The sequence below is a fragment of the Erpetoichthys calabaricus genome, chromosome 13, assembly GCF_900747795.2.
Source record: "Erpetoichthys calabaricus chromosome 13, fErpCal1.3, whole genome shotgun sequence".
Taxonomy (NCBI): Eukaryota; Metazoa; Chordata; class Cladistia; order Polypteriformes; family Polypteridae; genus Erpetoichthys; species Erpetoichthys calabaricus.
Genome location: NC_041406.2, coordinates 62,642,937 through 62,669,231, shown reverse-complemented (window position 1 = coordinate 62,669,231; position 26,295 = coordinate 62,642,937). Strand labels below are relative to the sequence as shown.

General features: G+C 36.0%; 1 protein-coding gene across 1 annotated transcript in view; it reads right to left on the bottom strand.

The window, feature by feature from the left end:
• The window catches only part of pdk4 (pyruvate dehydrogenase kinase, isozyme 4), a 77,159-nt gene that overhangs the window by 17,186 nt on the left and 33,678 nt on the right, over window positions 1-26,295 (bottom strand). Inside the window, exons 6-7 of the mRNA XM_028817061.2 lie at window positions 9,503-9,580; window positions 2,927-3,003 (exon numbers count right to left, since the gene is read on the bottom strand). Coding sequence (XP_028672894.1) covers window positions 2,927-3,003; window positions 9,503-9,580 — 155 coding nt within the window. The remainder of the gene's footprint in view (window positions 1-2,926; window positions 3,004-9,502; window positions 9,581-26,295) is intronic.

The window sequence follows — 26,295 nt, the reverse complement described above, 5'->3', positions numbered from 1 at the left end:
ATCGAGTGAAGGAAATACATATACTGTATGCAGTGGATTAAAAAATATTCAGACACCTTCACTTTCTGCACATTTTATCGTGTTGCAGATTTAAATTCAAATTGATACTTTTGCCAATGTTGCCCAACATTATATTTATGTTGTAAAAAGTCTGGGCTCCTAGAAACCATGGATTCTGGTACTTCAATTTATCAACAGCATCGGTTGTGCATTAGTGGCTAAGTGAGTTTCTCGTTTCTCGGCGGTTTCACTCTGGTGACATAGTTGATTTCTTTGAGCTTTGTGATGTAGCCTCACACTTCCGGGATGGACAGACAGACAGAAAAACTTCCAAGCGTAGACATATATATATATATATATATATATATATATATATATATATATATATATATATATATATACACAGTGGAACCTTGGTTCACAAATGTCTCGGTACACGTACAAATCGGTTTACGACCAAAAAGTTCAACAAACTTTTGCCTCGGTTCACGACCACACACTTGGTATATGAGCAAGCCAGTTTCCCTTTCGGTTTGTGCGCGCCGATGATTTCCGCACGTGTTGCATTGTTCTCGGTCAGACGTGCGTGCTTTCGCTGTGAACTCTTTGTGCTCTATTTCATTTCCCTTCCGGTTCGTACACGCCGATTACTGTATTTAAGCACATGTTCAGCCTCTCCCTGTTCATTGTTCTCAGTCAGACGTGCATGCTTTACCTGTGAACTCTTTGTGCTCTACAGTATTTCATGTGCTTTTGCAGTTAACCGTGGCTTCTAAGCAAGTGAAGAGTGGTAAGAAGAAAGTTTTGCAGAAAATTGAAATTGAAGTAACGTAAGAAATTATTGAAAAGTATGAGCGTGGCGTTCGTGTTACTGATCTTGCCGCCGAGTACAATAAGTCAAAATCTACGATTTCGACTATTCTAAAGCATAAAGAATCTATTAAAGCAGCTGATGTTGCAAAAGGAGTTACAGCGTTAACCAGGCAGAGGCCTCAAGTGCTGGAAGAGGTGGAAAAACTGTTGCTAGTGTGGCTGAACGAGAAGCAACTTGCAGGGGATAGTGTAAGCGAGGCGATGTTATGCAAGAAAGCCAGGAAGATTCATGGCGAATTGCTGCAAAACTATCCTTCTACGAGTGGTGAAAGTGAGGAATTTAAAGCCAGTAGAGGATGGTTTGAAAAGTTTCGAAAGAGAAGTGGCATTCATAGTGTGGTAAGGCATGGAGAGGCTGCTAGTTCCGATACTGAAGCTGCGAAAGAATTCGTGAAAAATTTCACAAAATTAGTGGAAGACGAAGGCTACATCGCGCAACAAGTCTTCAACTGCGACGAGACCGGATTTTTTTCCACCCAGTTCCTCCTCACTTCATGCCAGAACTCGACTTATGCAAGGTTAGTTTTCTTGGTGGTTTATGGTTAGTTTTTGTATTACGGATTTTTCAAATGTTCATTTTTCGGTTTGTAGCGCGAACTGTTGCAATGTTAGTTTTCTCTTTTTTCAAATGTTCATTTTTTTCTCTGTGCTTAAAACTCATTAAAAAAAAGTTTACACAGCGATCGGGTTGTAATGCTATTAGCATGAACTCCTGCAATGTTACTTTCTTGGTTGCTTATGGTTGGCTTTTAAATAAAGTTCGGATTTGTTCAAATGTTCCTTTTTTCCCCGTGCTTAAAACTCATTTAAAAAGATTGTTTACAGCGATTGGGTTGTAATGCTATTAGTGTGAACTCCTGCAATGTTACTTTCTTGGTTGCTTATGGTTGGCTTTTAAATAAAGTTCGGATTTGTTCAAATGTTTCTTTTTTCCCCTTGTGCTTAAAACTAATTTAAAAAGAGTGTTTACAGCGATCGGGTTGTAATGCTATTAGCATGAACTCCTGCAATGTTACTTTCTTGGTTGCTTATGGTTGGCTTTTAAATAAAGTTCGGATTTGTTCAAATGTTCCTTTTTTTTTCCCTGTGCTTAAAACTCAAAAAAAAAAAAAAAATAAAAAATTTACAGCTATCGGGTCATAAGGCTATAGTATAGCACAAACTCTTGCAATGTTAGTTTTCTCTGTTGTTCAAGGTTTTCTCAGTGTTATTCAATGTTTTTACATTTAGTTTACTATTATGCTGTGCATTCTATGGTTTAATTAACTATACTTGTGCTTAAAAATTTAAAAAAATAAATATTTACATACAGTTTGTATGGTCTGGAACAGATTAATTGTATTTACATACAATCCTATGGGGGAAATTGCTTCGGTTCAAGACCAAATCGGTTTACGACCAGAGTTTTGGAACGAATTATGGTCGTGAACTTAGGTTCCACTGTGTGTGTGTATATATATATATATATATATATATATATATATATATATATATATATATATATATATATATATATATGTAAATATGTGGATTGAGGATGCAGAAATAAACCATACCATTGATGTCTAAAGGCACATACTTGTATTCCAGATGACAACACCCATATTTAAACTACAACTGATGATGCAGAATTCAGTCCAAATTGGTGAGTAACTAGATTTCTATAATGAAATTGTTGAGTAAGTGGTTTTCTATAATGAAAAGTCAGAAATGACATTACTCTATAAAAAAAATCATTAAAATTCAGAACATATGAGTAATGACCAACAAAGTATTACAAAGTATAATTTAATACTGCTTTCTTCTGTTACATATTAAAAAGTGCACAATACTGGCCTACATAATGTGCCATTAACCCAAATATTACAACTATTATACTTCACATGTTTAAAATGGAAGTCACGCTCGATTTATGTGTCAGGCTACCTAAGTGAAAATTGTATAACACATTTTAGACTGTTTAATCTAGTATGGTAAAAAAATCAAAGCATTTTCCAATTAATATATAAGTACATTTTATGAGTTATATTTTGCAGACTTTAAAATATAATACCTTGAAGAGTTCAAACAACATGTGATAAAGATGAGAAGGGACATACACTAAGTGAATTGGTTGGCCAACTGCTTTGGCTGTAAAGAAAGAAAATACATGATAATAATATATGCACACAAATTAATACTTTTTATGATATGTCATGGGGATAACTTTTTGAATATGGACATTTGAGTGTAAAAATATCCAAAAGCATCAGCTGAACCACATCATTCACCCTTAATTTACAAAGACAATTGTAGCCAATAATGCAGCATTTATTAGATAAAAGCTGAGACCAAGGGTATTTTCACATAGCTATTGAAATGAGTTATTACAGGATGGACTGTGCTGTGTAGATAATAAAGTTGTTTGTTGCATACATTATACATGTTTTATTTGCTTGAATGTACACTATGTTACTTTCTTGAAATAAAGTTAAAAACCAAAGTTAAATGCTGATTTTCGATATTTTATGTCATACAATCAATCAATCAATCAATCAAATACCATAAAATTTCATAAATGCACACACAATTGCTTAATCAACATTTACAAATTCAGGGAACTGCACAACATTTAAAGTGGACTTTGTTAAACTAAAGTAGGGACCAAATGGAACGCAAGAAAGCTGACTAATGCCGGAAACAGTGGTATGTTCATTAATGTTCAATAAGTGAACATGGAGATTGATAGAATGGAGTACAACATCAAGTACACTTTCAATAAAGACAAAATATAGTCTGATAGGAATTAAACTTTCAGCACCACAAAGGTAAAGTACTAATTGTCATTCTTGGAAATGCAATTTTCTTTCTGTGCTACAAATGTTTTATCCATCTCTGAAGACCACATCGGGGATAGTGTATCATGGGCCAACTGCCTACACAATTTCCTCTACATTGAACAAGTCACAAGTCTGAACTGCAATACTCTAAAGCAGTGTTTCTTAAACATTTTTTTCTTGCAACCCAATTTTGGCCTTCTTAGTGTTTTGAGATCCACTCCATGACAAACTCAGATTTGGGTGGGGTGGAGGGTTCCATTGAGGTATATATCAAGAGACACTTTGCAAACATAACACAACCCTTTCCTATAGAATACAATGATGAGTCACAACCTTGCTGGACCCAAGTAACCCAATATCCATTTTGGCTCACAACCCGCAGTTTAAGAAACTATATTGTAAAGGCTAGGAAACAGAGAAAAAAGATCTTTGGGGTAAAAGAAAAAGACAACAAGACAGTGGTAAGGAAACCTGAATGAGGGTCATAAAGCTTAGGAAATGAAAATATTTTTTTTACACACATATTATTGTAAAAAGCCCACCACAAGATTACTAGAAACACATTTTCTCATAATCACTACCTGGTGATCACCAAAGGCACATCCACTATAAATACCCAAAATATGAAGTAAAAAAAACAGTAAAGGATTAAAAACAATTAGTATAAAGTCAAAAACTGTATTTTGAAAAAACGTACGTTCTGTTTTACACCACATTTAGTATATTTTGGTATCTCAACCATTTGTTTCTATAAATTACTTTATGTGTATTTTTATTTTCCTTGTCGTGTATGTTTCAACACATTGTGAGGAACACAAAGAGCTTCATCCAAATAATTTACATGTGGCTGGTTCACTTTTATGAGTGCATTTTCAAGGAACTTTGATTATTTTTAAGTAGTTTTGTTGTTGACTGGATTTTCAAGATGGTCATACTGTCTTGTTGTCAATGTTGGCATTATCGACCTCAAATGTATTATGGTTCACAAACATGCACATGCAGCTGGATATCATGGTGGCAATTTTTTCCTATAAAAGAAACTTGTAAACCAAGAACCAAGAATGATTCTAAACTTAGTTGGTCTTCTAGTTTTGAGCACAGGTCTTCATGTTTTGTTATTTTTAACAAGCATTGTGGTGCTAGCTGATACTCATGAGGCATTAGCTATGTAAGCAAGTACAGTACAGTATGTCTGACCACGAAGAGTCAATTAATTGAGGTAAGCCATTAGAAGCTACAAACTAAGGCCTCAGTTGACAGCCCCTTTTTCCGAAACAGAACTGGATCCATTAGGAATTTTGGCACCATGTGCATTTTCTTATTTTGGTTCCCTTAACTACTAAAAAGTGACTGACCAAATCAGAAATATACATGATATTCATTTTTGATATGAATGTGAAAATCATGACGTAAATGGGGTTATAATTAGAACAAATAAGCACAAGAAACATATATGGTACCATCTGTGTCTTTTTTTCTCTCTAATCTGTTGTAGTTTCTTACATTTTGTGTCAAAAGGCATAGAATTTTACAAATTTAATTTGATAAAAGCATGGTTCATAGATTCACTTAATAAAAACTGCATGATAATATGATTACTGCCTAGAAAGTGTTTGAGCATTGTATACTAAAATGTCCACTTGGGATTCTTGTGTCAGTATCTTTACTTTAGGAGCTTATCATAGCACTTTTCATACATCAATTAAGCAAAGGTTTAACGAATACAGACTCTAATTGTTAGGCAGAGTTTGATTTTTGCTCAATGACATGAACAAAGTGGACAACATGAGTGATAAGAGCAAATGCAACACAACATACAATAATAAATAAAAACAACTAATAACAGAGTATTTCTGGACTGGAACTTAAAACAGTAAAGATTTTTTTTATATATAGGTTAACTATGAGGTTATGTAATTTGGAAAGTAAAGCTAACAAACCGGTTCTCAAGAGCTGGTAAATAATTTTGCTCAGACTAAATCAAAACAGACATGCTGATACAAGTTTAAATTCACTACATCTAACAGAAAATACTTTACATGCAATAGAGATTTTAGAATATCTAGCAACGTCAAATTAAAAAACTTTGTCTGCAAGAAACTGACAGACTGAATAAACTATAAATTAAACCAAATAAATCAAAATGGGCAATAAAAATGACAAATATATAGCAAGCCTTAATCTAATTATAGATAAACTAGCTGTATAAGCCTGTCCTAGGGTCCTAGAAACTATTGAAATCGTCAGAAAAAAAATTGAAATGTAGAGATGTCAGGTTATTGAAAGGAACTACTCTGGGACATCTCTCTCCTAGGAGGATTCGTTTTGCTGATGTGCTGGCCCCGCTTGTGTTATTAGCGACTTATCGAGTTTTCTGTTTCCTCAGAGGCGGAGCCATAACCCCAACTCACCTCTCAATTCTGGGCTGGACAGACACACATACTTCCACACGTAGACGTTTATATACAAGATACGTTATCCAGGATTACTTACCAACCAACTAACCAATAACCTATGGCAAATTACTTTAACATATATTAATGATTACCTGTGGGTCTTGGTTTATGGCGGTCTTAAATTATGGCAATTCTGCAAATAAAGAACAAGCACAGAAATCCCCACAATGTTTTTTCTTGATTTAAATTAATTTTGATCAACCTCCATTTTTTAAAATAGTTTTGATATGGATGAATATGTTGCAACTGTCACTGAAGGACCAATACTTCACACTACAGATTTTGTTGCCAACTTCACTCATTTTGTGTAGATGTGTCACTGCGTGTGACCAATAATGTGCGCAGGTAAGCTCAGGCACAGGTAAGCAGCTGGAGTAGTGGCTGATTGTTTATCTGCTGCACTCAATTATCGTGCTTTAAATTCCCATCCTCTTTTAGTACTTGTACCAGTTGTGCTTCTCAGGGAGCACCACAATCCCTCAGCAAAGACAGCACATTTCAATGAATATAACCAGCATTACATACAACTGTGCAACAAACTCTGTCATAGGTACACAGCTGTTCATTTAGCAGGGGAGAGGAAAAGCCGCTGTTTGTAATTCCCAAGGTCTCATGTACATGTCTCATCCGTGCTCTTCAGAGTACAGATGCTGGGAGCAGGGGTGCGGAAATCCAACGCCCGACTCGTCCGACACGGGTAAATTGACCATCGGACAAGCGTGTTTTTCTGGTTTCAGTTGTCCGCGGACAAGTGCAAGAGACAAGAGAAAAAAGAATTATATGTGCTGTGCAGGGCACATCTTTACCACTACTTTCAAATTTTAAACTTTTGGGTATGTACTTCGTGCGGAAACCGTCTACTTAAGCATGTTCTTCATGTCTCAAATTGGTCTTCAATATTGTTTACAAAATGACGGCTGATTTTTCAAAGGGGAAGCACTCTTACGGTCTTACATAAGTATTTTACCCTACTGTTTACACGCTTGGAGATGCTGTCATTTTTTTCATGCTGACATTACGATGTAATCTGATGATTTTTCATTATAATCAATAACTTTTATATATTACCAGTAACGGCGTACTGCACGATAACGTGCAGTGAATACACTTGACTTGAGCATTCCTAGTTTTCATCCTCTTTCTCTGTCTCTGTTAAGCATTCGTTTGCTCAGAGGTTGATGCGCTTGCTGCTTCCTGAGCAGCTCTTCTTTTCTCCACCCTAGCGGCTCACTGCTTCTCTTCTTTCGTTGGCATCTTTTTGCGTTAAAACTGACTCAGTTAGTTTTTGTGTTGCAATTACTTAGTATGTTTTCTTTAATTTTTCATTTAAGCTGGCACTTAAGTCTTCAATCTGCCACAAGAATGATTAGCGAAGGTGGTGGGGAATGAGAACGGTGCATATATGCATGCGCCGCGGTGCTGAGAGTTGATTCAACAATAAAATAAAATAAAAATGAAAAGAGTAATACAAATCATCACCCCGAAAGCGGATAGTACACGTCACGTAGTATATGTGTACCAAATTTCAAGTCAATAGGTGAAACAGTTTGCGAGCTACAGGTGATTTAAAATCCTGGACAGACAAATGAACAGCCACGGTAGCGTATTATAGAAGACGATTGATAAAATTCATTGTTTCTACATAAAAATGCGTTCATTTTACTTACAATGCAAATGTTTTCACCACATAACAAAGCTTGTTAGGCAGTTAATCTTTCCTGAAATTTGCGATTTCGCTTAGGTTGTGATACATTGAGGAGTTAAGAAATTTATTGCGTGACAACATCAATTTTGATGAGTTGTCTATGGATCGTTTTTGATTAGAGAATTTTTCATATAAAACAAGTTGGTTTCACGCTGTCAGTTTATTAAAAATAAAGAAGAAAACATTCTAACGGTTTCCAAATGTTATGAAATATCTATAAAAATCTTCACTTAGACGTGATTATTTTTTCTTCTTGTGAGAGATTATTCTCCAATATGAATTTAGTAAAGAGTTCTCTAAGAACCCGCCTGACTCAGGAAAACCTTCAAAACCAGATGCGCATTGTTGTTAATGGAAAACCTTTAGAAGAGTATGACCCACTACCAGCTGTGGAATTCTGGCTGTCATCTGGCAACAGGCACATCACTCATAAAAACCTGAAAAGTCATCAGCAATCCACTTCTGCAGGACCATCAGTCCAGGAACCATGCAGTTCAGCTCAAGCAGAAATGAACAGCATTCAGCCCATGCTGTCTGAGATGGTAAAGATTCTTGGGGCTGAAGAACATGGCAAAAAATGAATCAGGACAGTGTTCTGTTATGTAACTGTAATATGTGAAACAGAACTAGTGTTGCTATAATGAAGGCATTGTTTATTAGTGAGTTAAAATGATAAGAGAATCTTTTATATAATGTTCTAGAGTAAGGTGGCAAAATACTACTCCCTGAAAGAACTTTTTTCAGTTTTAAAATGGAAGGCAGTTTTGGTATCAATAAAAGAGATCAGAAAAAATAAACTATTTTTCACTTTTGTTATTTGTTTATGGGCAAGTGAATTTAACTGGCGGACAAGTGGATTTTCTAAGTTTACTTGTCCGTGGACAAGTAGAAAAAAAATTGATTTCCACACCCCTGGGGAGGGGTAAATGCCACTTTTAAATATCCTTCAGCAAAGACAGTACATCTCTACTGAGGAGTCAATCATCATTTAGTCACAGCTTCTTTTCAATTTTATGTGGTACTGTGTCATTATCAAAAACAATAAGATATTTAGGTATAAGGTTAACATCCTAAACATACATACAGTATGGTTCATTTTAGTTTAAATTATTTGTGTTTTGTGATTTAAAGTACAATAATACTGCTTCACATTTATTTTACACATAAGTTTGAAACATTTTTCTGTAAAATAAGTAACAAAACTTACGCATTTTTGCTGAAATTTCCATTAATGGACATTTTCAGTACAATTTCTGACTTGCATACAAAATCGGGTTACGAATTTCAGCAGGAATGGAGCTCATTTGTAACTCCAGGACTGCTTGTTATATACATTATAGCACAAAACTACACTCTACAAATGCAGAGGGAATGACAAAGAAATTTAGAATTTAATGAATGGTTAAAAACATTCTGCAGATGGTTATTTTACAAAATGATGGATCAGGCAGGTAATAAATAATATAAGGCAAACTAACAATCAATAAAACTTTAGAAAGCTGGCAAAACAATTCACAAACAAACATTTTAGCTGATAGTGTATGTCTTAATGTATATGTGAAATAATAAAATCTATTTATTTTTAAACGTTTCCAAGATAAAAAGAGCTTAGCTGGTCTCAGATCACTCCATTGTGAAATTTAACTTACCATTCTTCTGTTTAATTTGTACCTCTGGTGAGGCTAAATAATACTGATCACACAGCAACCTTGAGCTTTCATATGCATCTGTTAACAAAAAAGACAAAAATTAATCAATAATTGGTGAAACATATGAACAAAAGGGAAATGAACTCGACAGTAATAATTTGGACTTTGAAAAATAACACAATAAATATTTTTCAAAGGATGCAATTTATCTGTCAAATGATTGACTATAACAGAATAATGCCTAATTATTTTAAATATAAACATTAAACAGATATACACACATCGAATTAGGGAAGGATGCTAACAACCAAGAAGTTTGGTAAACATTTTATCTATGAATTACATCAATATCTTTTTAATGTCAAATGTCAACAACTCAAAATAGGCACAAATTTGAATGGTATACAGTGTAAACTTTAATAAGGTAGATAAGACCAATTTATGTAACAAAGTATGACAGGTCTTAGTATACTGTGCATATGTGACACTCACTTCCCATACACCAAATGCAAAGAAGTGACCCATGTAAGGAAGGACTATGCTTCAAACAATTGTCAATCCTTTACTGAAGGATTCTACATACTCTGAAACTGAAGGATGCTCCTAAACACTGCCAGAATGCAATTAAAACAGCACAGCTTCCATTACATTATGTTTATAGAATATGAAAATGCCAATTACACTATGAAAGAAAACTAAACCAATATCAAGAAAGAGAAAGCACTCATGTTTAAATTCAAAAAGCCACAACTGTGTTACTGCTCCAGGAGGAACAAAGAGATAGGACAAACTCTGCGGTTACAAATGCAATGTTTTAAAAGCTCATAGTTTTCTTTTTTACAAAATCTAAAATATTGCACAACTCTCTGAACTACCAGATTACCTACATGTCTAGCACAATAAGTGGCTCAGTTGGAAGTAACAGCATCAATACTTATAATGGTTAAAGCAGCAAGAGCTCACTGACATTGACAACTGTTATAAATGATGATAAACACTGCTTACTGCACTCACCACAATGTGCCCGGAATCTGAAAAAGTTCTGATCTCTTTTCTTAGGTTAAACACCCATGCTACATATCCAGATATCTCAGACTCACAAAAGTATGCTTTCTTTCTACTTTATTTGTTCACTGTTTGATAATAACCTCACTGGTGTTTTCTTGCCTGTATTACAAAAGGTATAACAACAAGCAGAACAGCACTTCCATTCATATATTCGGAGCATGCGAAATGAGGAGGACCAGAGAGAAATGGTTCCAAGGAGTCTGCCAGAGGTCATTTTGTTATTACTTGATGTAATTCAGTTGTGGATATGTTGAAATTGTGTTTTCTCCATAAAGCAAATTGTGGTTGGGAGTAAGAGTAGGAGGATCTAGGGCTTAGGTACAGTTTTCAACCTCAAATCAGCCACATGTTTAAATGTTTTTTTATTCACATCCCTGCAACCAATAAATTCCACTGTAATATATTTCCCATCACATACTTAGAAATTATTAATGAAACATATTAATTACAATAATAATTAATTTGGAATAAACCTGTTCCTGACTCACTCTCCCCATTCCAGTGTTGTGGTTTTACCACTAGAGTTGGAAGCTCTCTGTAGTCTCTTACCTGTGATGTTACTCTAGGTTTTGCACCTGTGGATTTCCTGATTTATCTGCAAAGTCTAATGCTTAAGTATACCATTAAGACACCGCTCTAAATAAAAACACTCCTGGTTAAACACTGGACACTTTTTAAAATCAATGACATTTAAATTCATGAACACAAGAATTGCACTAATTTTCAGTAGGAGGACTGCTTTACAAATCCGAAGTCATCAACAGCAACAGCATCACATTACAGCTAATAATTGTTATTGCATAATATTTGCAGAGCCACAATTTATTTATCCATTTTATATGGTAAGCCACTTAATAAATTTCTTGAAATGAAAATTCAAAATATTTTAATTTTGTATTTTTAATACTAGGGGGCTTTGCCCCCTGCTCGCTTCGCTCGCCAACCCCCATATTTGGTTTTCCGGATACACACTTTTAAGATTGTTTTTTCTTTGAATTGTTGCTATTTCATTAGTTTCACTTTTATTTCAGAACTTCTGTAAAAACAATATTTGTAATCTTGCGAGTCCCAATATGCTGAATCTTTTTAACACTAGAATTACCAGAGCCTACGAAAAAACTCGTAAATCCGTCCCACCTTAAATCGCGTCTTAAAGCCGTTTGCACATCTCCGCCAGAGTCTTTTGTCATCTAAATGTGATGATAAACAAAAGCTACTAGCAGCCAGCTATTCCATCCCCCCACCGACTTAGAATGAACTCCTAGCTCAAGCCTTGCCTTGATTTGATTACCTGGGATTGAAGTGGAGTTTTACAGTGGAAATAATTCGAGCGTTATTTGGAATACACGCATTTCATGTGTGTTCCATTTCTATAGTAGGCTGTGCAAACACATTTTTAAAACAGAAACGTTTTCCATATTCTAATAGTAAATGACAAAATGTAGGCATAAACTATATAACGTATGAAGCCTGAAGTCCATATATCAAAAAAAAAACTTTCACAAAAGGTACAAATAAGAGAACACGTGCGCTTTTCTTCAAAAATATAACTGCACAAAAAAAAAAGCCGCGTTAGCATGCCACATTGACAGTCTTACTGCAACTGCCGCGGTGGCGTAATGGTATCAGCTCCTGACTGGGGATCAGAGGGTGGCGAGTTCGATCCCGCACGGCTCCACTTCGAGAAGTAAACTGCCCTTATTCTTACAATTTTAGAATAACAACATAAATTTCATTTCAGTCTGTAACAGCCGGTGTAACTTATGATACTGGTAAAGGTTAGCTTTTTTTTTTTTTTTTTTTTAATTCACTTTTCATTCTCGCAGTTGATGCATACTAACGCCCCCCCCCCCCCCCAAAGGGTTCTGACACATAAACGCTGGCGAAGCTGCCTTCCTTCGTATCTCACCGTCACTTGATTTTCTTTTTATTCAGTGTTATTGAGTGTTCCTGCCAGTCCCCACATGTTGCTGTATGCTGTTTCTTTTGTACTCCAGGACATGCAGAGGAGAGAATGATTTCACATTATTTATGCTGTTTTCACATAAAGACTGCAGTATACTCGTGACTGCATTCTCGTACCAATGCACTTTTTCCATCACCTTTTCCTGTAAGAAGCAATGTACTCACTTCTCTCTATGCTGTGGTTTCTATTACACACCTGAAAGAGACAATATATGTGAAAACTTCATCGCACTAATGCAATATTATTTGAAAACGAACAGCGTCAGATCAGGTGTGAAAATTCTGTTTTAATTCTGTAACGCCGCTGCAGGGTGGGGTTTGTTTTGTTTTGGACGTGCTCTGTCTCTTCGTATGTCAGAGGACTGGAACATCGCGAAGTGGGATCTAGCCTCATGTGGGGAGGCAAAATGGGGGGGTTGGGGGATAAAGGGGGGAGAGAAGGAGAGCAGGTTATATCTAATCTATTCTTATAATCCTTATAATTATAAATATCAATGCAGCAACAGGCTAACATGCAACAACTCCTGGGGAATCTTGAAACTAAGATTAAAACTGCCATATTACCAATTAAAACTATAAAATGACATTAAAAACTCAGAATCAATGTCTCCATGATGGGACAGTTAACTTTGTGAGCTGGAATGTTAAAGGCCTGAATCACGAATTAAAGAGAAAGAAAGTATGCTCTCACCTAACAGGCTTAAACGCTAAAATAGTATTTTTACAGGAGACCCACTTACTAACCAAGGATCAGTTCAGATTACAAAAAGACTGGAATGGCCAAATGTTCCATTCTAGCTTTATAAAGAAAACTAGAGGGGTGGGAATTCTCATACATAGAACAGTTCCATTTGTAGCATCAGAGGTAGTGTCGGACCCTGAAGGGAGATATGTGATGGTCACGGGCAACTTATATAACAGTAAAATGATTTTGATAAATGTTTATGCACCCAATGTTGATGATAAGGAATTCATGCAAAATCTATTTGCATCCATTCCCAATGTGAACACTCATAAAATTATAATGGCTGGGGACTTTAATTGTGTTTTAAATCCACTCTTAGATAGGACTCCTGTGACAGGGGGGACGACATCTAATACTGCAAAGATAATTACACAGTTTTTAAATGATCACAACTTATCAGACCCCTGGAGGTTTCTTAACCCAAACTCAAGAACATATTCGTTCTACTCACCAGTGCATTATAGCTACTCAAGAATTGATTATTTTTTTATAGATAATAATTTCCTGCCTACAATTAAATCATGCAAATATGACACAATTGTTATCTCTGACCATGGCCCTCTAGTCTTGGAGCTAAAATCAATAAGCCCCTCGTACTCACCTCGCAGATGGCGTCTTAACCCTCTTTTATTGGCAGACGAGAACTGCACAGAATTTATATCCAAACAAATCAGCTTCTTCCTAGAGACAAACACGTCTACAGAGGTTTCTGCAGGAACACTCTGGGAAACTCTAAAGGCCTTCTTAAGAGGCCAGATTATTTCATATCTTTCCCATAGAAATAAATTAGAAACCAAGAAAGTGTCAGAGCTAAGAAATGAAATTACTAGAATAGATGAAGAACAAGCCAGGCGTCCAAGTGAAGCTCTTCACAGGAAAAGGCAGGCCCTGCATACAGAACTTAACATCTTAACAACTAAAGAAACTGAACAACTTATTTATAAGTCTAGACAGCATTACTATGAACACGGAGAAAAAGCTAATAAGCTTTTAGCTCAACAAATTCATAAACAAGAAGTTCACAATGCAATACCAGTAATCACCAACAAGAATGAAGAAGAAATCATCGACCATAATAAAATAATGCACACATTTAGAGATTACTATAAGTCTTTATATTCCACTGAGCCCAAAGAAGACAACACGCAATCTAATGCATTTCTGGATAATTCACAAATACCACAAATAAATGCTTTAAGTGCTGAGGAACTAGATAAACCTCTAACGCTAACAGAATTACTAGACGCTATAAAGTCACTACAAAGCGGGAAATCATCAGGCCCTGATGGTTACCCCGTAGAGTTTTATAAGAAATTCTCCACTCAGCTAGCTCCACTCTTATTGGTAACATTTACAGAAGCTAAAGACCACCAAATACTACCTCAAACATTTCGACAAGCATTAATCACCGTCTTTCCTAAACAAAATAAGGACTTGTTACAATGTGCATCATATAGACCAATTTCACTCCTGAATAATGATGTTAAGATACTCTCAAAAATCCTAGCTAGAAGGATGGAGAAAGTGCTGCCCTCGGTAATATCACAAGATCAAACTGGATTTATTAAAGGCCGACATCTATCTTCAAATCTCCGACGCTTGTTTAATGTTATATATTCACCAGCAAAATCAAACACCCCAGAGATATTACTATCATTAGACGCAGAAAAGGCATTTGACATGATCGAATGGAATTACCTTTTCACTGCATTGGAGAAATTTGGGTTTGGCCCGAATATTTGTGCTTGGATTAAACTACTGTATACCAGTCCAGAAGCTTCAGTTTGTATTAATAAAATTTGCTCAGACTACTTTAAACTAGAACGTGGTACCAGACAAGGATGTCCCTTGTCGCCACTGTTGTTTGCAATCGCTATTGAACCACTGGCGGTTCACTGCCGAAATTCTCATCAGATAAAGGGGATTGTCAGAGAAGGACTGGAACAGAAAATTTCTCTATATGCAGACGATATGGTCTTATATATATCGGACCCAGAAAACACTGTCCCTGCTGTTTTAACAGCACTAACAGAATTTCAAAAGATATCTGGTCTTAGAATTAATCTGAATAAAAGTATACTCTTTCCAGTGAACTCACAAGCATATAATATTAAATTAGACACCCTACCTTTTACCATAGCAGATCAGTTTAAATACCTAGGGGTAAATATCACAAGTAAACATAAAGCTCTTTATCAACAAAATTTTGGCGTCTGTATGGAAAAAATTAAGCAAGACTTGCATAGATGGTCAACCCTTCATCTCACTCTAGCCGGAAGAATTAACATTGTTAAGATGAATATCCTTCCTAAACTTCTCTTTTTATTTCAAAACATTTCAATATATATCAATAAATCGTTTTTTAAACAGTTAGATTCAATAATAACCTCATTCATTTGGAACTCAAAACACCCACGTATCCGAAGAGCGACCCTACAAAGACTTCAGGCAGAAGGTGGCATGGCTTTACCTAATTTTCAGTTTTATTACTGGGCAGCAAACATACAAGCCATAAAAACCTGGACACAAATAAATGCACATACACAGGCTTGGTCTGCAATAGAAGTAAAATCCTGTAGTACTTCTTTATATTCCCTGCTCTGCTCTCCAATAAATGAAAGTTATCGCAAATATACTAATAACCCAATTGTGCTTTACTCACTCAGAATATGGAACCAAATTAGGAAGCATTTTAAGATGGAAAATCTTTTATCAGTGGCACCTCTGCAAGGGAACCACCTCTTTCAACCTTCGCAAGTATATCCAGTTTTTAATACCTGGAAAAGTTTTGGGATTAAAATGCTCAGAGATCTTTATATAGACAACATATTTACATCTTTTGAACAATTACATTCAAAATTTAACCTCCCAGCTACACATTTCTTTTACTATCTTCAAATTAGAAATTTTGTTAAACAGAAATTGCCCGATTTCCCCCACCTTGCACCCTCCACAATGCTGGAAAAAATACTGCTCAATTTCGAGGAAGCAAACACTATTTCCGCAATATATAAAATCTTATTAGAGTCCCTACCTTTCAAAGATCCAAGAGGACATTGGGAAGAAGATCTCTTAATCAATATATCAGAAAAGGAGTGGAAGGTAGCAAAGCAGAGAATTCACTCGAGTTCTATATGCGCAAAGCATAGAATTATTCAACTAAAAATTATATATCGAGCTCATCTGTCTCGCTTAAAACTGTCCAAAATGTTTCCAGGCCAGGATCCAACCTGCGAGCGCTGCAACCAAGCTCCTGCCTCACTGGGTCACATGTTCTGGGCCTGCACCAAACTAACATCATTTTGGACAAAAATTTTTAAGTGCCTCTCAGACAGCCTTAGTATCACAATCCCTCCTAACCCACTAACAGCTGTGTTTGGTGTCCTTCCAGATGGACTTGAATTGGAGAAGGACAAACAAACGGTGATTGCATTCACTACACTCTTGGCACGCAGACTTATTTTGTTAAATTGGAAGAATCCTAATTCTCCTCTTATAAGTCAGTGGGAAACTGATGTTTTATATTATTTGAAATTGGAAAAAATCAAATTTTCAGTTAGAGGATCTGTACAAAATTTTTTCAAAACTTGGCAGGATTTAATCAATATTATTTTAGAATAAGAGAATTAACTATTATTGCATTTAACTCCCTTCTCCATCTCTTATTTATATAGATATTTACTTCTCCCCTTCTTTTGTCTAATGTTGCCTTATTAAAAAGCTTAAAGAAATTTTCCTTTTGCTAAGCTCTCCTTCTCAGGGGTGGGGTTTGATTTGTTTTCAAATTTGTTGGGTTATAAATTGATCTGTTTGTATGGAATGATTACAATGAAAATTAATAAAATAAAAATATTAAAAAAAAAAAAAAAAAAAAAAAAAAAGAAAGTTTATTTTGCCACCCCTAATTTGAGAGTGATCTTTTTTTAAACCTCCCCTTGTCACTGTGAAAAAGTGCATTCAGTTTTTGCTCCATTGACACTGAAGCACAGTTTATTTTGTTGCCATCCTCTGATAACCCAAACCACAAAAATAAATAAATAAACAAAGCAAAACAGGTAAAGAACTGATGTAAGGTTTGTACATGGACAATGCTAGCAGCTGCTGTCAACTGAACACAATAGCTGGGCAACTGATGTGCTGTTGTAATATAGGAGAGGGGCTAGTGAGTGAGACATTTCCAAGAATACATAATCACGCCCAACCGTAAATCAACCCCTGCCCTCAACCATCACCATATTTAGCACATATCCAGTGTAGCAGGCAGTTACTGCTTAATACTCTTGGACTAGATCTAGTATCTTTATACCTGTTCTGATTATTTACAATGACATACATTAATTAATATTGTAACTTTGCTGACAAGTTGCATCAGTCTGAGGATGAGTCACCAATATCATTAGCTGGCATTCCACCATGCAAATGAGTAGCTTTAGAACCAGCTTCAGGGGAGCCTAGAAAAACAGAAAGCCCGCCAAAGTCACAAATGAATTCCAACTTATGTGGCAACTGTAAGCGGTAATTTTAAAGAGAATGAGCGACCTAAAAACAAATATTCCATTTGCACACAGCGGTGGCGAGCAATGTAGTGGCATGGCACTACATTAAAAATGTAGCCAGGCGAGCTCATGCCTATTTTTAACAGAAAACCACTCATATGCTGGCTACTTTCAAATTGCAGCAGCATTTGTTAAGCCGCTCTACCATCTCATTCATAAGACTGTCACATTTTTGGCATTAGGCTAAAATTACTAAATGTCTTAACAGCGGTTGACTTGGAGGGGAGGGGGCCCAAATAGTATGTAATGTCAAAGCTGTTAAATAGGTACTGCACAAGTACAGCAAGTAGTGTTACAGTATGCACAATATATTAGACATTACTATATAGTAGATAGATAGAAAGTAGACAATGTGAAAGCTTAGAATTAATTTTAATAATCATTAGTGCACATGTCAAACTTTAAAAACAAACAGTCTGATTCTCCAACTCTCTATTTTGAGACACACAGAGTTAGAGAAATGAGAAAAGCAAGGGAAAAATATTTTTGCAACTAGTTATTTTCACAATATCAAGTATTTCCAACTGTTGGGTAAAAAAATGAAAAGAATAATACAAAAATAGATAAGTAATAATATACAGTATAAATATAAGCAGGTTTAATTTTTCATCAGTTTGCAAACTGGGCACTTTTGTCAAGCTACCAATAAATTTTATCTGTACGTTCAGTAAAGACATGACCAACTATGTCACTGTATGATGTTTCTATTGCTTAACACTAGAATTACAAGAGCCTACGAAAAAACTCGTAGATCCGGCCCACCTTCAATCCCATCACACCAATCCACCAGCGTCTTTTGCCCTGTAAATGTGCCAATAAAGACAAGCAGCCTACTATTCCATCCCCCCACCGCTGCAGAACGTGCACAAAGTTCTCCCAGCTCATGCCTTGATTATCTGGGAGTGAAGTGCTGGAGTTTTAGAGTGGAAATAATAGATTGTTATTTGGAACACATGCATTTCATGTGTGTTCCGTTTCTACAATAATCTGTGTAAACACATTGTTTAAACAGAAACTTTTTTCATATTTTAGTAGTAAATGACAAAATGTTGGCATAAACTAGAGGTGGGCGGTATGACCAAAATTCTATATCATGGTATTTTTCTAAATTCTGCCGGTTTCACGGTATTAGACGGTATTTTTTTCCCCATGCATGAGTGGATGTTAACCACATTTTCCACTGCAATTACTGCAGTAGACTGGCTAAGAATAACCTATTAAGACTGTTATGAGAATTGTACATCGTACAAAAAGACATTTTAATGTGCACACAAGTATTAATCCAGGTTTGCATGGCCCCATAAAGTTTTCAAGGGGGTGGCACTAAAGAGAAGGAAGCACATCGCATGACAGATGCAGTCAAAATATAGAACCTTTAATTGAACAAATTTTGCAAAACCTTAAACTATGATTTTGACAACATATTTTCAACCATCCAAAGAGGCATTTAGACTTAGTAAAATATCCAGAGGTGTTTGTCAAAAGTTGGATTGCACTGAACACGTCTTAGAAAAGGAATAAATAGTAAATATTTTTTGTAAACCAACTACACTTTCTGTTAATGTTAACAATCTCTGTCCACTGACATGTTAAAGTGACTTTTTAACACTAGAATTACCAGAGCCTACGAAAAAACTCGTAAATCCGTCCCACCTTAAATCGCGTCTTAAAGCCGTTTGCACATCTCCGGCAGAGTCTTTTGTCATCTAAATGTGATGATAAACAAAAGCTACTAGCAGCCAGCTATTCCATCCCCCCACCGACTTAGAATGAACTCCTAGCTCATGCCTTGCCTTGATTTGATTATTTGGGATTGAAGTGGAGTTTTACAGTGGAAATAATTCGAGCGTTATTTGGAATACACGCATTTCATGTGTGTTCCGTTTCTACAGTATAGTAGGCTGTGCAAACACATTTTTAAAACAGAAACGTTTTTCATATTCTAATAGTAAATGACAAAATGTAGGCATAAACTATATAATGTATGAAGCCTGAAGTCCATATATCAAAGAAACACTTTCACAAAAGGTACAAATAAGAGAACACGTGCGCTTTTCTTCAAAAATATAACTGCACAAAAAAAAAAGCCGCGTTAGCATGCCGCATTGATACTCTTACTACTACTGCCGCGGTGGCGTAATGGTATCAGCTCCTGACTGGGGATCAGAGGGTGGCGAGTTCGATCCCGCACGGCTCCACTTCGAGAAGTAAACTGCTCTTATTCTTACAATTTTAGAATAACAACATAAATTTCATTTCAGTCTGTAACAGCCGGTGTAACTTATGATACTGATAAAGGTTAGCTTTTTTTTTAATTCACTTTTCATTCTCGCAGTCGATGCATACTAACGCCCCCCCCCCCCCCCCCCCCCCCCCAAAAGGGTTCTGACACATAAACGCTGGCGAAGCTGCCTTCCTTCGTATCTCACCGTCACTTGATTTTCTTTTTATTCAGTGTTATTGAGTGTTCCTGCCAGTCCCCACATGTTGCTGTATGCTGTTTCTTTTGTACTCCAGGACATACAGAGGAGAGAATGATTTCACATTATTTATGCTGTTTTCACATAAAGACTGCAGTATACTCGTGACTGCATTCTCGTACCAATGCACTTTTTCCATCACCTTTTCCTGTAAGAAGCAATGTACTCACTTCTCTCTATGCTGTGGTTTCTATTACACACCTGAAAGAGACAATATATGTGAAAACTTCATCGCACTAATGCAATATTATTTGAAAACGAACAGCTTCTGATCAGGTGTGAAAATTTTATGTTAGAAATTAGTGGAACACATTGAAGAAACTAATTCCAAACTGAAAAGGCTTGATGATCATATTAATGACGTTTCAGATCAGCTGGAAGACGTTAAGCAGGGACTCACGGCTCGAGTGGAAACAGCGGAACAACTGGCATCTAACGCCGATGAAAAAGCCACAGCTGCGAACTCGGAATGCAAAAAACTTGGAGACAGACTTGCAGCCCTGGAGGATGGGTGCAGAAGAAATAATATAAGAATTGAGGGTATACCTGAGAAACGAGAAAGCTCAAGCCCAGTGAAATTTGCAGTAGAATTACTGTCTAAAATAATTGGAGATGACTTTAAACTCGACATTGAGATAGCCACGGCTTATCGCACAAAGATACCAAGCGCCTTTAAACCTAGGTCTTTTATTGTCCGCTTCGAGCGACTAAGATGTAAGCTTGATGTGATGGCACTTCTCAGACACCAGCAAGAGATTATATTCGAAAATAATCTTATTCGTATTTTTCCCGACTTCTCACCATCAACAGCTGCAAAACGCAGATCCTACATCGACATTAAAAGGATGCTACGGAAAGCCGATATCAAATACAGCCTCTTGTATCCTGCCAAACTGAAAGTGGAAGTTCAAGATCGACATTATATTTTCTTCAGCAAAGAAGAAGCTGAAAAAGAACTAAAGAAGCTGTTTCCGACACTTTTTTGAAAGTTAATAAAGAGCCGTATTCTATCAAGGCACGGGAAGGACCTATGATCTGATCTCTGGATCCATGTTTAAAGAGACTGGTATTATAATTATACATCCCTTATTTTCTTTTTTTTTTATCTGGACTTTATATGTTATATGTTTATGTTTTAATCAGAGTTATACAGTTATAGACGTGAGTGTGAAAATGTGGAAGTGATTAAAGTAGGATTCGTTTTATTTTTTTTTATTTTACTATACCTTAAAGTAGACTGTTTAACTTCATACCCTTGGTTTATTGCTTGTTCTACTATTTATACAATTACCATTATACTATTACAGTAGGAATTACCAGGTTTATCCTAGACTAGTTTTTAAAATCATTCCAAGGGGTGGTTTTTTTTTCCCCTTTTTTTTTTTTTTTTTTTTTTAATCTTAATATCTTAACTTAAAAGCGCTGAAGATTATTTCAAGCTTAAATATTGTTAATGAGAACATTTTCGGCAGATAGTATTAAGAATTTAACTGCAAAAGATATCTCTGTTTTAATTCTGTAACGCCGCTTCAGGGTGGGGTTTGTTTTGTTTTGGACGTGCTCTGTCTCTTCGTATGTCAGAGGACTGGAACATCGCGAAGTGGGATCTAGCCTCATGTGGGGAGGCAAAATGGGGGGGGGGGGGGGGGGGGGGATAAAGGGGGGAGAGAAGGAGAGCAGGTTATATCTAATCTATTCTTGTAATTCTTATAATTATAAATATCAATGCAACAATAGGCTAAAATGCAATAACTCATGGGGAATCTTGAAACTAAGATTAAAACTGCCATATTACCAATTAAAACTATAAATGACATTAAAAACTCAGAATCAATGTCTCCATGATGGGACAGTTAACTTTGTCAGCTGGAATGTTAAAGGCCTGAATCACGAATTAAACAGAAAGAAAGTATGCTCTCACCTAACAGGCTTAAACGCTAAAATAGTATTTCTACAGGAGACCCACTTACTAACCAAGGATCAGTTCAGATTACAAAAAGACTGGAATGGCCAAATGTTCCATTCTAGCTTTATAAAGAAAACTAGAGGGGTGGGAATTCTCATACATAGAACAGTTCCATTTGTAGCATCAGAGGTAGTGTCGGACCCTGAAGGGAGATATGTGATGGTCATGGGCAACTTATATAACAGTAAAATGATTTTGATAAATGTTTATGCACCCAATGTTGATGATAAGGAATTCATGCAAAATCTATTTGCATCCATTCCCAATGTGAACACTCATAAAATTATAATGGCTGGGGACTTTAATTGTGTTTTAAATCCACTCTTAGATAGGACTCCTGTGACAGGGGGGACGACATCTAATACTGCAAAGATAATTACACAGTTTTTAAATGATCACAACTTATCAGACCCCTGGAGGTTTCTTAACCCAAACTCAAGAACATATTCGTTCTACTCACCAGTGCATTATAGCTACTCAAGAATTGATTATTTTTTTATAGATAATAATTTCCTGCCTACAATTAAATCATGCAAATATGACACAATTGTTATCTCTGACCATGCCCCTCTAGTCTTGGAGCTAAAATCATTAAGCCCCTCACACTCACCTCGCAGATGGCGTCTTAACCCTCTTTTATTGGCAGACGAGAACTGCACAGAATTTATATCCAAACAAATCAGCTTCTTCCTAGAGACAAACACCTCCACACAGGTTTCTGCAGGAACACTCTGGGAAACTCTAAAGGCCTTCTTAAGAGGCCAGATTATTTCATATCTTTCCCATAGAAATAAATTAGAAACCAAGAAAGTGTCAGAGCTAAGAAATGAAATTACTAGAATAGATGAAGAACAAGCCAGGCGTCCAAGTGAAGCTCTTCACAGGAAAAGGCAGGCCCTGCATACAGAACTTAACATCTTAACAACTAAAGAAACTGAACAACTTATTTATAAGTCTAGACAGCATTACTATGAACACGGAGAAAAAGCTAATAAGCTTTTAGCTCAACAAATTCATAAACAAGAAGTTCACAATGCAATACCAGTAATCACCAACAACAATGGAGAAGAAATCATCGACCATAATAAAATAATGCACACATTTAGAGATTACTATAAGTCTTTATATTCCACTGAGCCCAAAGAAGACAACACGCAATCTAATGCATTTCTAGATAATTCACAAATACCACAAATAGATGCTTTAAGTGCTGAGGAACGGGATAAACCTCTAACGCTAACAGAATTACTAGACGCTATAAAGTCACTACAAAGCGGGAAATCATCAGGCCCTGATGGTTACCCCGTAGAGTTTTATAAGAAATTCTCCACTCAGCTAGCTCCACTCTTATTGGCAACATTTACAGAAGCTAAAGACCACCAAATACTACCTCAAACATTTCGACAAGCATTAATTACAGTCTTTCCTAAACAAAATAAGGACTTGTTACAATGTGCATCATATAGACCAATTTCACTCCTGAATAATGATGTTAAGATACTCTCAAAAATCCTAGCTAGAAGGATGGAGAAAGTGCTGCCCTCGGTAATATCACAAGATCAAACTGGATTTATTAAAGGCCGACATCTATCTTCAAATCTCCGACGCTTGTTTAAAGTTATATATTCACCAGCAAAATCAAACACCCCAGAGATATTACTATCATTAGACGCAGAAAAGGCATTTGACATGATCGAATGGAATTACCTTTTCACTGCATTGGAGAAATTTGGGTTTGGCCCGAATATTTGTGCTTGGATCAAACTACTGTATACCAGTCCAGAAGCTTCAGTTTGTATTAATAACATTTGCTCAGACTACTTTAAACTAGAACGTGGTACCAGACAAGGATGTCCCTTGTCGCCACTGTTGTTTGCAATCGCTATTGAACCACTGGCGGTTCACTGCCAAAATTCTTATCAGATAAAGGGGATTGTCAGAGAAGGACTGGAACAGAAAATTTCTCTATATGCAGATGATATGGTCTTATATATATCGGACCCAGAAAACACTGTCCCTGTTGTTTTAACAGCACTAACAGAATTTCAAAAGATATCTGGTCTTAGAATTAATCTGAATAAAAGTATACTCTTTCCAGTGAATTCACAAGCATATAATATTAGATTAGACACCCTACCTTTTACCATAGCAGATCAGTTTAAATACCTAGGGGTAAATATCACAAGTAAACATAAAGCTCTTTATCAACAAAATTTTGGCGTCTGTATGGGAAAAAATTAAGCAAGACTTGCATAGATGGTCAACTCTTCATCTCACTCTAGCCGGAAGAATTAACATTGTTAAGATGAATATCCTTCCTAAACTTCTCTTTTTATTTCAAAACATTTCAATATATATCAATAAATCGTTTTTTAAACAGTTAGATTCAATAATAACCTCATTCATTTGGAACTCAAAACACCCACGTATCCGAAGAGCGACCCTACAAAGACCTCAGGCAGAAGGTGGCATGGCTTTACCTAATTTTCAGTTTTATTACTGGGCAGCAAACATACAAGCCATAAAAACCTGGACACAAATAAATGAACATACACAGGCTTGGTCCGCAATAGATGTAAAATCCTGTAGTACTTCTTTATATTCCCTGCTTTGCTCTCCAATAAATGAAAGTTATCGCAAATATACTAATAACCCAATTGTGCTTTACTCACTCAGAATATGGAACCAAATTAGGAAGCATTTTAAGATGGAAAATCTTTTATCAGTGGCACCTCTGCAAGAGAACCACCTCTTTCAACCTTCGCAAGTATATCCAGTTTTTAATACCTGGAAAAGTTTTGGGATTAAAATGCTCAGAGATCTTTATATAGACAACATATTTACATCTTTTGAACAATTACGTTCAAAATTTAACCTCCCAGCTACACATTTCTTTTACTATCTTCAAATTAGAAATTTTGTTAAACAGAAATTGCCCGATTTCCCCCACCTTGCACCCTCCACAATGCTGGAAAAAATACTGCTCAATTCCGAGGAAACAAACGCTATTTCCGCAATATATAAAATCTTATTAGAGTCCCTACCTTTCAAAGATCCAAGAGGACATTGGGAAGAAGATCTCTTAATCAATATATCAGAAAAGGAGTGGAAGGTAGCAAAGCAGAGAATTCACTCGAGTTCTATATGCGCAAAGCATAGAATTATTCAACTAAAAATTATATATCGAGCTCATCTGTCTCGTTTAAAACTGTCCAAAATGTTTCCAGGCCAGGATCCAACCTGCGAGCGCTGCAACCAAGCTCCTGCCTCACTGGGTCACATGTTCTGGGCCTGCACCAAACTAACATCATTTTGGACAAAAATTTTTAAGTGCCTCTCAGACAGCCTTAGTATCACAATCCCTCCTAACCCACTAACAGCTGTGTTTGGTGTCCTTCCAGATGGACTGGAATTGGAGAAGGACAAGCAAACGGTGATTGCATTCACTACACTCTTGGCACGCAGACTTATTTTGTTGAATTGGAAGAATCCTAATTCTCCTCTTATAAGTCAGTGGGAAACCGATGTTTTATATTATTTGAAATTGGAAAAAATCAAATTTTCAGTTAGAGGATCTGTACAAAATTTTTTCAAAACATGGCAGGATTTAATCAATATTATTTTAGAACAAGAGAATTAACTATTATTGCATTTAACTCCCTTCTCCATCTCTTATTTATATAGATATTTACTTCTCCCCTTCTTTTGTCTAATGTTGACTTATTAAAAAGCTTAAAGCAATTTTCCTTTAGCTAAGCTCTCCTTCTCAGGGGTGGGGTTTGATTTGTCTTCAAATTTGTTGGGTTATAAATTGATCTGTTTGTATGGAATGATTACAATGAAAATTAATAAAATAAAAATATTAAAAAAAAAAAGAATATGAAAAACGTTTCTGTTTTAAAAATGTGTTTGCACAGCCTACTATAGAAATGGAACACACATGAAATGCGTGTATTCCAAATAACGCTCGAATTATTTCCACTCTAAAACTCCACTTCAATCCCAGGTAATCA